General features: G+C 43.9%; 1 protein-coding gene across 1 annotated transcript in view; it reads right to left on the reverse strand.

The window, feature by feature from the left end:
• LOC126481302 (odorant receptor Or2-like) overlaps positions 1–15371 on the reverse strand; it is a 113123-nt gene that overhangs the window by 20804 nt on the left and 76948 nt on the right. Inside the window, exon 5 of the mRNA XM_050104954.1 lies at positions 11741–11896. Within this exon, the coding sequence (XP_049960911.1) occupies positions 11741–11896 (156 nt within the window). The remainder of the gene's footprint in view (positions 1–11740; positions 11897–15371) is intronic.

The raw sequence follows: 15371 nt of genomic DNA on the forward strand, positions 1-15371 counted from the left end.
ATCAAGGCAGCAGGAGGTGTAGAGGACATGGATATGTTTGAGGAAAATGAGCAGATGGGAGAAAGGAATCAGGTTGTGGAGGATACGCATGGGGGATGGGAGGTGTATACGGAAGGTGAGGCGGAGTGCTTGGTGCTGGAGAATCTGGAGGGACTTATAGAATTTGGGGGGGGGGGGGGAGGCGGATATCCAGGTGGGACTGGCGTAACAGGATTTGTAGGTGTGGAGAATGGTAGAGGGGTTCAACCCCATGTCCAGCCAGAGAGGAGTTTGAGAAGTCGGACACAGTTGTGGGCTTTGGATGGGACAGAGCAGGGATGAGGATCCAGGTGAGTTGACAGTCAATTGTGAGGCCAAGGTAGGTGAGGGTGGGGGAAAGGTGAACAGGATGGGTGCAGATAGTAAGGGAGACATCAAGGAGTCGGAAGGAGCGAGTGGTACAACCTACGATGATTGCCTGGGTCTTTGAAGGATTGATTTTCAGGAGCCACTGGTTACACCACGCAGCAAAAAGATCAAGGTTTGTATGACGTTCTCAATACTGTTAAACACACTTGTGATGTTGTTACACAGTGCAAGCACATGTAATCAAACATCGTAAAACAACATAATCTGTAAGCGCACATGTTCGTTAAACCATCACTAGTGACAAATGCATTAGACCAGAGCTGCAGACTACTGTTTGCAGACTACTGATAACCATTTTGGGGCATAAACGGTTTACAGATATTGTTTTGCTATATGTGGAGCGCCATTGCAGTCCAACAACTGTACTAGGAAGCAAAGAGTATGACCTCATTGCACAATTACATAGTCTGCTATAAAATCTTATGTGACTTATTGTTAAACCATCATACATAAACGTGAGAATTACACATCGAATTACATACACAAGGGTTATACATCGTTATACATAAAATCTTATGGGACTCATTTTTAAAACATCATGAATAAATGTGCGGACTATATGTCGAATTACACATATAAGGGTTAAACATCGTTATGCGTAACTCTTGCTGTTAAATTTGTACAGGATGTATATTATTACCGCATAGGTTTATTGTATTAATGCTATATAACCAAACTGACAGAGGTAGTGAGATGTCATGCAGTACCCCATGTGCTACCGAATCAGTAGCACGCTACCATGGAACCACCCTCGCTTAAATCCAACACAGCTGGCGAAACATTTTGTCAGCATTACATGCATTTTCAGTACATAAATTGATCATCGACGTAGCAAACGAAAGTAATATGAAAATACAATATAGTACGTCTTCTCTATGTCAATCACGTAAATCGCGCTACCAGCATCAAAGAGTAAAACAGTAGCCTAAATCGTAAAAAAGTGTACAATGTCGTTTTGACGGGAGTTCGTTATTTTATAAAATTCATACTACACTGCATTAATATTCTTCGTTGTATTAAATTCATAATACACTGAATTAATACGTTAACCTGAGCCTAAGTCTGAGCTGCTGTTAGTGCGTGCATCGTAAAATCGAGTACAAATTATCTAAGAAGAATCGTTTGTTTCTCAAGTTGCTTTGGTCATTTAGAAGATTACCAGGATCATTTTTGAGAACCTTGTATATTTCCGTGTCTTCAAGGACCCTCATAACTCTTCCTTTAGGTATAGTGTGTAATATTGTCAGGGCTGTGCATCCCACCTGGATCTCTGCCCCTCCTATCTACTAGAAGTCCCTTCAAATCCTGGAACGCCATGTGCTCCGCCTCACCTGTAGCAACCGTCTCCCATCCCCCACGCGGCCCCTCTATGACTTAATTCCTTTCCCACACCTCCTCCTCTTCCTTGAATGGATACGGATCCTTTACACCTCCCATAAACGTGATCCTCCTCACCCACTTGTCCCTCCTGTCCTTTCCCACCCCAATCCGCTGCCGCGTCTGTACTCCTGCATCCCACCTGCTCTCCATCTTACCACCCTCCACACCCTTGCCCAAGGTGGTTTCCGCCAACCCCCCTCCTGGATAATGCCCTTGTCCCCTCCATCTACCCCTCCTACCAGATTTAATCCTCCCCTTCCTCCTCCTTAGTCTTCCTCCAGGGATCCCTCTTTCCCTTGTCTCCCTCCTATCTTCCTTCCCTCTCTTCACTCCCTTCCCCCCTCCCCCTGGGCTTCCACACCCAAACCTACCCTCTCCCCTCCCTTCACTTCTTCTCTCCCAGTGGCGTCCTCCCCACCTCCCTCCTACCCTCCCCTATTCCCTGTAGCAGACCCCCCACCCCTTTATGTCGCATGGTAGTGTGTGCAGGTCCCAGTGCATCAGTGTTTTCTGTGCAGTGTTTCTCCATTCCAGTGCACTTGTGTCTCTTCAGTATCCTCCACCATTCGACAGTGTACTCATTGTGCCTTCGTATACGATTGCACTTGCTTATGCAATTCAGTGTCTTCAGTTTAAACGACTTCGTTATTCTCATTAAGTGTGTTACCTGTTTTATCATATTCATACCGGGTGATCAAAAAGTCAGTATAAATTTGAAAACTTAATAAATCACGGAATAATGTAGATAGAGAGGTAAAAATTGGCACGCATGTTTGGAACGACATGGGGTTTTATTAGAACCAAAGAAAACACTCCATATTGCAGGACGTGAAAGATCTCTTGCGCGCATCGTTTGGTGATGATCGTGTGCTCAGCCGCCACTTTCGTCATGCTTGGCCTCCCAGGTCCCAAGACCTCAGTCCGTACGATTATTGGCTTTGGGGTTACCTGAAGTCGCAAGTGTATTGTGATCGACCGACATCTCTAGGGATGCTGAAAGACAACATCCGACGCCAATGCCTCACCATAACTCCAGACATGCTTTACAGTGCTGTTCACAACATTATTACTCGACTACAGCTATTGTTGAGGAATGATGGTGGACATATTGAGCATTTCCGGTAAAGAACATCATCTTTGCTTTGTCTTACTTTGTTATGCTAATTATTGCTATTCTGATCAGATGAATCGCCATCTGTCGGACATTTTTGAACGTTTGTATTTTTTTGGTTCTAATAAAATCCCATGTCATTCCAAGCATGTGTGTCAATTTATACATCTCTAGCTACATTATTCCGTGATTTATTCAGTTTTCAAATTTATACTGACTTTTTGATCACCCGATATTTTCTATATATCTGTCTACATGTTATCTGTTCTCTGGTTTTATATGGCCGAAGAGCAGCATAGATAGGCCGCTGCCGGCCTACCTTTTGTACAAAGTTTTAAAATAACAAAATAACGGAAAAAGAAGATATGCAAATGTGTCCGCTTGCATTACGTTGACATGGCTTAAAGCCATAGTATCTCAGTAAAATGGCTACATAGTTAAAATGTCTTGTATAATTGGCACAACGTCGAGATAATGAATCTGTAAAATATTTTTTTAAAATATTCTGTATTTTTCAACAGCACTCGATAACGGCGAAAGGCCGAAATTGCAATAATGTAATAAAAACTTATAACAGTCACTGGCGTAAAGATGATGTCCTTAAAAAAAATTTTTACGACTGTGAATACCAACTACAATTTTATTGAGTTTACATTGAATTCCAGTCGCAACCAGATTAAACTACGTAATGTTTTTACGTGTGGTAAGAGTAATAGTAATTTTAAATAAGGATATGGAACCATGCCACAACAAGATGTTGCAGAAAAGTTTCGAATTTTAGCTCCTATTTCACTGACCATTATGTATTTAAATACGTTAAACCTCAGTGGAGGTACACTGTTGAGAACTGCCTGCTCTATATTGAACTTTAATCTCGCTTTAGGATAAATATTAACCAATATTAAATAAATGATTGATAGTATGTTTTGTTAACTGTGGTATTGAAACCTCTTTAGAGGGATATCTCCGAATTTATGTTTATGTTATTCATTTTAAACCGCTTTCGTGGCAAATTCTTATTTGTTAACAAACATATAATATGTTATTTCCACCTCACAAGAGGCATACCTACATGTAGTGAAATTTCACCTCATCTGAGGACAATTTGACTGTACTTGTAGAAGAATTGTGTCACAAGGTCGATTATAATGCCCATTCTGTGACCACAGCTATTCTAAGAACAAAATTTTCTTAAAAAGAAAAAGAATGGAATTATCCTTACATTGGAAGAATAACCCCTATCCATTTTTTATTTCTACAGGTATTGGGTGATGCAATATCACAACTGGTGCAGTTCCATGACTAAAATCAGTGCTCCAATATATATTCATACTATCTGATACGCAACTATCAGCATAAATTCATCTTTTACGTAATTAATTAACTGTGGAGTAATCTCAGCCCCAAATACCAGCCGGCCAGGGTGGCCGAGCAGTTCTAGGCGCTCCAGTCTGGAACCGCACGACCGCTACGGTCGCAGGTTCGAATCCTGCCTCGGGCATGGATGTGTGTGATGTCCTTAGGTTAGTTAGGTTTAAGTAGTTCTAAGTTCTAGGGGACTGATGGCCTCAGATGTTAAGTCCCATAGTGCTCAGAGCCATTTGAACCATTTTGAACCCAAATACCACATGCCTGTGGAGTAATTATGGGTCAACGTATTTTATTTTCATTCCAGTGTGCACGTCCTGTGTCGTTCATTGCCTTTTTTCACCCCTCCTTAATGTGTGTGGTCATATATGAATGTTTTGAATGTTATTGATTGGCTACTCCATGGAGTGTCCTGTGCACCACGACCAGATAATGGATATACTTGGAATGAGAGACAGCATTGGTCGTATTTTTTTGGTTTTTGTTTTATTAACCGCAAAATCGATTTTCGGTCACTTAGTGACCATCTTCAGTGCTGTAATATACAATTTAAATTGGTAGGCACTGGTGTCAACAAGCTTGTTGACACCAGTGCCTGCCAATTTAAATTGTATATTACAGCACTGAAGATGGTCAGTAAGTGACCGAAAATCGATTTTGCGGTTAACAAAACAAAAAAATACGACCAATGCTGTCTCTCCTTCCAAGTATATGTTTTGAATGTGGTAGCAGACGAACCGGAGAAGTGGTAGGTTTGTGAATATTTTACCAACTTAAATGCTGTCAGTGGAAGGTAAAGAGCAGGAACAGGAGGGCTTGGCCAAAGATGTGTAAAAGCTAAAAAGTTTTCCCACCGAGGTTGGTCACGGGCTTCCCCCACCACCTTGGGCCGGTCCGAGAGGGCTCAGCACGGCCATTTGTAGCGGGGAGTGTTTGAGGATAGGTGAGCGACCGGACGTTCCCTCAGAACGGCTGTGTCAAATAAGGGACAAAGGTATTTGAATTTCACTTATTTGTTAAACTCACCAGTTTCCTAGTGATAGATGTTTCAGTGATAATTATTTAGGGACCGATTACGATTTTTAGTCGAATCAATCGGATATGGAGTAATCTGAGAAAGTGATTTCCATTAGGTGCGACCAAGCGGTCCATAAATTCAAATCTAAATCTCCGTTAAACGTAGTAAGAAATGTTACAGCTTGCCTACTATTATTGATGAACATTTTTAAATTATCTTGTAACGATGTCGGAATGTTTTATTCAAAATTTGTACCGAGTGCGCGTTTTGTGAGACGAGTCCGTTTCTTTACAAGCGCTTCAAGCTAGCAGTATGCCGCCACAAAATCGTGCTCGATGCCATCTATGAACAAAAAAAATAAAAAAAATAAAAAGAATCTTCTCACCAAAATGCTGTCGATATTTGATTGCCCGTGATCATTACTTAGTGCATGTGAATGCCTGTCTTTAAAATAGGACAGTGACTAAGTGCTCTCCAAAACTTTCCCTTCCCCATAGGACTATGCAAATTGAAGCCAACACGGCTTGTAATTCTCAGGTGAGATATTGTGAAATAGAATTTCGCAAACAGTACCATGAATTTTCGTCAAACTATCAAATGCAAACAGATTAATCATCATCATCATCATTTAAGACTGAATATGCCTTTCAGCCTTCAGTCTGGAGCATAGGCCCCCTTATACAGTTCCTCCATGATCCCCTATTCAGTGCTAACATTGGTGCCTCTTCTGATGTTAAACCTATTACTTCAAAATCATTCTTAACCGAATCCAGGTACCTTCTCCTCGGTCTGCCCCGACTCCTCCTACCCTCTACTGCTGATTCCATGAGTCTCTTGGGTAACCTTGCTTCTCCCATGCGTGTAACATGACCCCACCATCTAAGCCTGTTCGCCCTGACTGCTACATCTATAGAGTTCATTCCCAGTTTTTCTTTGATTTCCTCATTGTGGACACCCTCCTGCCATTGTTCCCATCTACTAGTACCTGCAATCATCCTAGCTACTTTCATATCCGTAACCTCAACCTTGTTGATAAGGTAACCTGAATCCACCCAGCTTTCGCTCCCATACAACAAAGTTGGTCGAAAGATTGAACGGTGCACAGATAACTTACTCTTGGTACTGACTTCCTTCTTGCAGAAGAGAGTAGATCGTAGCTGAGCGCTCACTGCATTAGCTTTGCTACACCTCGCTTCCAGTTCTTTCTCTATGTTGCCATCCTGTGAGAATATGCATCCTAAGTACTTGAAACCGTCCACCTGTTCTACCTTTGTTCCTCCTATTTGGCACTCAATCCGTTTATATTTCTTTCCCACTGACATTACTTTCGTTTTGGAGATGCTAATCTTCATACCATAGTCCTTACATTTCTGATCTAGCTCTGAAATATTACTTTGCAAACTTTCAATCGAATCTGCCATCACAACTAAGTCATCCGCATATGCAAGACTGCTTATTTTGTGTTCACATATCTTAATCTCGCCCAGCCAGTCTATTGTTTTCAACATATGATCCATAAATAATATGAACAACAGTGGAGACAGGTTGCAGCCTTGTCTTACCCCTGAAACTACTCTGAACCATGAACTCAATTTACCGTCATCTCTAACTGCTGCCTGACTATCCATGTAAAGACCTTTAATTGCTTGCAAAAGTTTGCCTCCTATTCCATAATCTTGTAGAACAGACAATAACTTCCTCCTAGGAACCCGGTCATATGCCTTTTCTAGATCTATAAAGCATAGATACAATTCCCTGTTCCACTCATAACACTTCTCCATTATTTGCCGTAAGCTAAAGATCTGGTCCTGACAACCTCTAAGAGGCCTAAACCCACACTGATTTTCATCCAATTGGTCCTCAACTAATACTCGCACTTTCCTTTCAACAATACCTGAGAAGATTTTACCCACAACGCTGATTAAAGAGATACCTCTGTAGTTGTTACAATCTTTTCTGTTTCCATGTTTAAAGATTGGTGTGATTACTGCTTTTGTCCAGTCTGATGGAACCTGTCCCAACTCCCAGGCCATTTCAATTATCCTGTGTAGCCATTTAAGACCTGACATTCCACTGTATTTGATGAGTTCCGACTTAATTTCATCCACCCCAGCCGCTTTATTGCACTGCAATCTATTGACCATTTCTTCCACTTCCTCAAATGTGATCCTATTTCCATCATCATTCCTATCCCATTCTACCTCGAAATCTGAAACATTACTGATCGCATTTTCACCTACATTGAGCAACTCTTCAAAATATTCCCTCCATCTGCCCAAGGCATCCACAGGATTCACCAGCAGTTTTCCTGACCTGTCCAAAATACTGGTCATTTCCTTCTTACCTCCCTTTCGAAGACTGCTAATTACACTCCAGAATGGTTTTCCAGCAGCTTGACCCATAGTCTCCAACCTGTTTCCAAAGTCTTCCCACGATTTCTTCTTGGATGCTGCAATTATCTGTTTGGCTTTGTTTCTTTCTTCAACATAACTTTCTCTGTCTACCTGGGTCCTGGTATGTAGCCATTTTTGATACGCCTTCTTTTTCCTTTTACAGGCTGCCTTGACTGTATCATTCCACCAAGCTGTTTGCTTCATCCTACTTTTACACACTACTGTTCCAAGACATTCTTTAGCCACTTCTAGTACTGTGTCCCTGTACCTTGTCCATTCCTTTTCCAATGACTGTAATTGACAACATTCAACTAACTGGTACCTTTCTGAGATCGCTGTTATGTACTTGTGCCTGATTTCCTTATCCTGAAGTTTCTCCACTCTTATCCTCCTACATATGGACCTGACCTCCTGCACTTTCGGCCTCACAATCTCAATTTCACTGCAGATTAAATAATGATCAGTGTCATCGAAGAATCCCCTGAATACACGTGTGTCCCTCACATCCTTCCTGAATTCCTGATCTGTTATTATATAGTCAATGACAGATCTGGTTCCCCTGCCTTCCCAAGTTCATGGTGTGGGTTCCTGTAGTCATGACCTAGTTCATGAACCACGGGCAACGTATGAGTGGCCAAGTAAGTGGTCCTGACAGTCGGGATACCAGTTACTTTGGAATAAGGCTAGGCATCTCGGACATATTCTGAGTCGTGGTCACCTTTATGCTCATACGGCAAAGACTACCAAATCCACCGGTTAGTCCCTCAGCCGTTAGGGGTAAAACCCAATGGGACTCGGGGCAAGTAAGGCTAGCAACCTGCTTCCCTGGTACTTTAAATATGATGCTGGCAACAATCAGAGCAAAATGCAAACAGATTAATCAAAAATAAAAATAGCTTTTAATTTGAAAGCAACTTCCGTTTATCGCCTGAAGAAAGAGTCACGTTAATAGCACTTACGTTTAGGCTGCCCTTATCTTAAGTTCTTGGCACAGGATTAGTTCAGGCCAACACGTAGTTGTCTGTGACTCCCCCATATTCCTACTGCGTTATCGGTTGCGACCGTATAAAATATCCGTAGGTGAAAAACAACACCCAGGAATAAAGTTCATTCGGTGATGGACTGTTGTGAAAACATAGGTGGGCAAAACCTTAGTCTATTAACGGGAGGAATAGTCAGAGAAGGTTACGTACACGATAATAAGAGTATGTCCAAGATCTTTTATCACAGCATGCCATATAAAAAGGACGAAAATTCCTGCAATTAGAAGTAAGCAACTCCCTTCTTAGCCTGCCATTATAAATTCAATAATAATGAGTATATACAGAACAGACAGGCAGAGTTAACGAAATGCAAACAAAATTAGTAGTGTCGTCATAAGGGAGCTTGCAACAGGAATAGATTAATATAAATCCCTGAGGAATGAAATAAATAAGAGGTGCAGGACAGCCAAGGCAAAATGTGAAGAAATCAAAAAGAAATTACTGTCGGAAGGAGTGACTCGGGAAAGGTAAAGGGACCAGAGAGGTAGTTCTGAAGTTGCGGTTGATAACAGAAGTAAGCGTGAAACAAATTAAAGCTCGTTAATAGGATTTATACATGTGGAAAAAGTATGTAAAACGGTGCAAGAAACTATGGATAAGCTATGCCGAAAGTCGGGTTATATAAAACATATACAAGAAACAAGCTCTCTGATTGAAAGAGTGTACGACAGGGATATAGATTTTCGCCCCTAGTGATCGATTTGTACATGAATGAAGGAATGACAGAACAAAAGAAAGGCTCAAGAGTTTGATTAAAATCCGGGGTGAAATGATATCAATGATAGGATTCGCTGATGGATATTGCTATCGTTAGTGAAAACGCTGAACGGAGTGAACAGTCTCATGACCACAAAATGTGGATTGAGAGAAAATGAAAGAAGACGAAAGTAATGAGAAGCAGCATAAATGAGAACAACGAGAAACTTGACACCGAAATAGGTGATCACGAGCTTAATGAAGTAAAGGAATTCTGCTGTCTAGGCAGCAAAATAACTCATGAGATACGGAGCAAGGAGGATATAAAAAGCGGAGTGGCACTGGCGAAAAGGGGCATCCTTGGTCAAGTGAAGTCTACTATATCAAACATCGGCCTTATTTAGAGGAAGAAGTTTCTGTGAATGTACATTCAGAGGACAGTATTGAATGTTAGTGAAATACTGAAAGTGGGAAAACCATAACAGAATATAATCGGTGCATCTAAGATGTGGTGCTACAGAAGTATGTAGAAAAATAGGTGGCCTCATAAGATAAGAAATGAGTGAGTTCTGTGGAGAATCAGGGAGAAAGGGTATGTATGGAAAACAGTGGCAAGAAGAAGGGACAGGATGATAGGACACGTGATAGGATGTGCGGGAATAACTCCCATGGTGCAGTACAGGAAGACAGACTGGAATATGTCCAGTAAATAACTGAGGGCGTAGGTTGCAAGTGATGCTGTGAGATGGAGAGGTTGGCACAGGATAGGATTTTATAGCAGCCCTCTTCAAATAAGTCAGAACACAAGTGAAAAAAATAGATCCCCACTCACCCACAAAATTAATCGTATATTCATCCTATTATATTTTACATGGATAATACACTACAGGCCATTAAAATCACTACACCACGAAGATGACGTGCTACGGACGCGAAATTTAACCGACAGGAAGAAGGTGCTGTGATATGCAAATGATTAGCTTTTCAGATCATCCACACAAGGTTGACGCCGGTGGCGACACCTACAACGTGCTGACATGAGGAAAGTTTCCAATCGACTTCTCATACACAAACAGCAGTTGACCGGCGTTGCCTGGTAAAACGTTGTTGTGATGCCTCGTGTAAGGAGGAGAAGTGCGTACCATCACCTTTCCGACTTTGATAAAGGTCGGATTGTAGCCTATCGCGATTGCGGTTTATCGTATCGCGACATTGTTGCTCGCGTTGGTCGAGATCCAATGACCGTTAGCAGAATATGGAATCGGTGGGTTCTGGAGGGTAATACGGAACGCCGTCCTGGATCTCAACGGTCCCGTATCACTAGCAGTCGACATGACAGACATCTAATCCGCATGACTGTAACGGATCGTGCAGCCACGTCTCCATCCCTAAGTCAACAGATGGGGACGTTTGCAAGACAACAACCATCTGCACGAATAGTTCGACGACGTTTGCAGCAGCATTGACTATCAGCTCGGAGACCGTGGCCGCGGTTACCCTTCACGCTGCATCACAGACAGGAGCGCCTGCGATGGTGTACTCAACGACGAACCTGGGTGCACGAATGGCAAAATGTCATTTTTCCGGATGAATCCAGATTCTGTTTACAGCATCATGATGGTCGCATCCGTGATTGGCGACATCGCAGTGAACGCACATTGGAAGCGTGTATTCGTCATCGCCATATGGTATGGGGTGCCATTGGTTACACGTCTCGGTCACCACTTGTTCGCATTGACGGCACTTTGAACAGTGGACGTTACATTTCAGATGTGTTACGACCCGTGGCTCTACCCTTCACTCGATTCCTGCGAAGCCCTACATTTCAGCAGGATAATGCACGACTGCATGTTGCAAGTCCTGTACGGGCCTTTCTGGATACAGAAAATGTTCGACTGCTGCCCTGGCCAGCACATTCTCCAGATCTCTCACCAATTGAAAACGTCTGGTCAATAGTGGCCTAGCAACTGGCTCGTCACAATTCGCCAGTCACTACTCTTGATGAACTGTGGTATCGTGTTGAAGCTGCACGGGCCGCTGTACCCGTACACGCCATCCAAGCTCTGTTTGACTCAATGCCCAGGCGTATTAAGGCCGTTATTACGGCCAGATGTGGTTGTTCTGGGTACTGATTTCTCAGGATCTATGCACCCAAATTGCGTGAAAATGTAATCACATATCCAATGAATAACCGTTTATCATCTGCATTTCATCTTGGTGTAGCAATTTTAATGACCAGTAGTGTATATAAAATTTCGTAGTTTTACATCCTTTGAATTGTCAGCGGTATAGCGGGGGCCATGAGTTAGTGTTGAGTACGCACCACGAGGAAGGTCTGTCGGGAGATCTTGTAGAGCTTGGCGGCGGTGAGGCAGAGGGGCCTCTGGACGCGCGCCATCACGATGCACAGGGAGCGCTGGAAGCGGCCGCCAGCCCCCGGCCAGGCGCAGCTGTAGGCCGACAGCCGCAGCGCGTCGCTCTGCAACAGCGGGGCCGCGGGGCTGCTGCACTCCACCAACAGGTGTTAGCGAGGTGCACTGATGACGGCGCCACACTGACAGCGTACACTCCAGTACTCCCCCAAGTGGAGCACAGACATGCGCTACATGTTGGTGTGTGTCACTGAGTGGACTACTCATACACTGAGGTGGTAAAAGCTCTGGGATACTTCCTAATGTGGTGTGGGACCTCCTTTTGCCTGGCGTAGCGCAGGAACTCGACGTGGCATGGTCTCAATAAGCCGTTCCAAGGCTCCAGCAGAAATACTGAAGCATGCTGCCTCTGTATAGCCGTCCATAATTGTGAAAGTGGCGCCAGTGCAGGATTTCGTGCGCGAATTGACCCCTCGATTAAGTTCCACAAATGTGTGATGGGATTCACGTCGAGTCATCCGGATGGCCGAACCATTCGCTCGAACTCTCCAGTACTTTCTTCAAACCAATGGAGAACAATAATTGTGGTCTGGTGACACGGGACACTGTCACTCATAGGAATTCCATGGTTGTCTGGGAACGTTAGCTCCATGAATGGCTAAAAATGATCTCCAAGTAGCCGAACATCCAAAGGACCCTGTCCATTCCGTGTAAACGCAGGCCACACTATTACGTAGCCATCATCAGCTCGCACAGTGTCTTGTTGACAACTTGACTCAATTTCTTGTTGAGGTGTGCACCACGCTCAGACCCTACCGTCAGCTCAGAAACAACTGTAATCAGCACTCATATGACCGACTTTTCCAGTCGTCTAAGGTCCAATCGATATGGTCACGAACCCAGGGAAGGCACGGCAGGCGATGTTGTGCCGTTAGCAAAGGCACATGCGTCTGTCGTCTGCTGCTACAGCCCTTTAAGGCCAATTTTCGCCGCACTGTGCTTACGGATATGTTCGTTCTATGAGCCGCTCTGATTTTTTCGCGGTTATTTCACGCAGTGTTGCTTGTGTGTTAGCACTGACTGCTGTACACAAACGCCGTTGCTCTCAGTCGTTAAGTGAAGGCCGAAGCCCACTGCGTTGTCCATGGTGAGAGGTAATGCGTGAAATGCGGTATTCTCGGGACACCCTCTTGACACTGCGGATCGCGGAATATTGCTTTCTCTTACGACTACTCAAACGGCATGTCCCATGCGTCTAGCTCCACCAGTCTCCTAATTCCCGTCGTGCCTCCATAACCACGTGCGAAACGTTTCCACTTGAATCACTTCAGTGAAAATGGCAGCTCCGACAAAGCACTGTCCATTTCTACCTTACGTACGCGATCCCCTACCTGCATTTGTACGCGTGCGCCTCATTATCCCATGATTTTTGTCACCTCAGTGTAGATAACGAGAACAAAAAATTGTTCCAATGGCTCTCAGCCCTATGGGACTTAACATCTGAGGTCATCAGTCCCCTAGAACGTAGAGCTACTTAAACCTAACTAACCTAAGGACATCACATACATGCATGCCCGAGGCAGGATTCGAACCTGCGACCGTAGCGGTCGCGCGGTTCCAGACGGAAGCGCCTAGAACCGCTCGGTCACACCGGCCGGCTAACGAGAACAGAAACAGGGCCTACAGCACACTACGGGACAAAAATTTTCGATCGCTAATGATAAAAATATACACTTCATCGCAATGGACGAAACATCCTCAAAACTAAACAGACCAACAAATACTTCTTTCCCTCTTTTTATGCCGGCCGGAGTGGCCGTGCGGTTCTGGAGCTACAGTCTGTAGCCGAGCGACTGCTACGATCGCAGGTTCGAATCCTGCCTCGGGCATGGATGTGTGTGAAGTCCTTAGGTTAGTTAGGTTTAATTAGTTGTAAGTTCTAGGCGACTGATGACCTCAGAAGTTAAGTCGCATAGTGCTCAGAGCCAGCCAGCCTCTTTTTATATTGAGTACAATACAGTATGCTTTACATTTCAGCCTTTTCAAAATACTGACCCCATGCTCTCAGAACAGCTGCGCAAACACATGGCTTTCTGGGGGTAGGGTAGTGTTTTTGCAGTTATTGCTGTCCAACACGTCTGTATATTAGTGTATAAATCTTCAACATTAAATAACCCCAGATTTATGCCCTTCATGTCAAGTTTAATCCCTAAGAGTTAATGTGGTTTACGTCAGGTGACTGACTTGCCTAGACCATACTTTTCAGTGCCCAACATTTCTCTTTTCTACTGACGTGCCGTCTGCACAATTTTGAAGCATGTTTGGGAGCATTGCCCTACTGCACAACACACTAATCACCTATAAGTTTACCGAGCGAGGTGGCGCAGTGGTAGCACACTGGACTCGCATTCGGGAGGACGACGGTTCAATCCTGCGTCCGATCATGCTGATTTAGGTTTTCCGTGATTTCCCTATATTGCTCCAGGCAAATTCTGGGATGGTTGCTTTGAAAGGGCACTGCCGAATTCCTTCCCCATCCTTCCCTAATCCGATGAGACCGATGACCTCGCTGTTTGGTCTCTTCCCCCAGACAACCCAAACAACCTATAAGTCTGTTGCTAGAAAGAACAACGTTCTTGGTCAGTATCCTCTGATACCCTAACATGTTCGTGTTCCATTAATTCTCACTAGATCGGTGAATTTATCGCCCGCAAAACATCCGCACACCATGTCCGACCCTCCACCGTGCTTCACCGTAGGCGTCACACACTGACTATCCATCTACGACTTGCACTTGTTGCGTATTTCCCGTACAGGGGAGACATTTTAATTCATAGTTTCTTGCCCGGTATCGGCAAATAAATAAGATATTCCAGTGAATGTGTTGTTTACAATTACAATGCAAAGTTGCTTCGGTCATGCCTGCATGCACTGCAACATCATATTTATTTGTCGATACCGGACAAGTGACTTTCAGTTAAAATGTCTCCTCTGTTCGGGAATATACGTAACGAATGTACGGATGCCGGTTTAGACTTACGGTGGATGACATATGGAAGTTTTGATGTTATCATGGCGCGTCCTTGGATAGCGTAATGGTGAGGCGACCGTTCGAGATAAGTGGGAGAGCCGGCTTCGAGACTCTGTGCCGCACAAATTTTCATGATTGTCATTACATGATGCAGCTGATGGTACCCCACATTCGCAGCTGCAAATACGTTCCATGTCCTCCAGTTTTTGTGCCAACTGTAATCTTTTAACCTTATTTTCTTCGCGTTATAAAGGTTTTCTGCACCCCTTTAAACGTTGTTTATGAAAACGGCGTTGCTGTCTTCAGACGCATATTGTAGCTGCTCGCATACTACGCTATGTGATCAGAAGTATCCGTACATCCCCAAAAAGCATACGTTTGTCATATTAGGTGCATCGTGCTGCCATTAGGTACTCCATATCAGCGACCTCAGTAGTCATTAGACATCGTGAGGGAGCACAATGGTGCGCTCCGCGCAACTCACGTGGTCAGGAGATTGGGTGTCACTTGGGTCATACGTCTGCACGAGAGATTTCCACACTCCTAAACAT

Source organism: Schistocerca serialis, chromosome 5, assembly GCF_023864345.2.
Source record: "Schistocerca serialis cubense isolate TAMUIC-IGC-003099 chromosome 5, iqSchSeri2.2, whole genome shotgun sequence".
Taxonomy (NCBI): Eukaryota; Metazoa; Arthropoda; class Insecta; order Orthoptera; family Acrididae; genus Schistocerca; species Schistocerca serialis.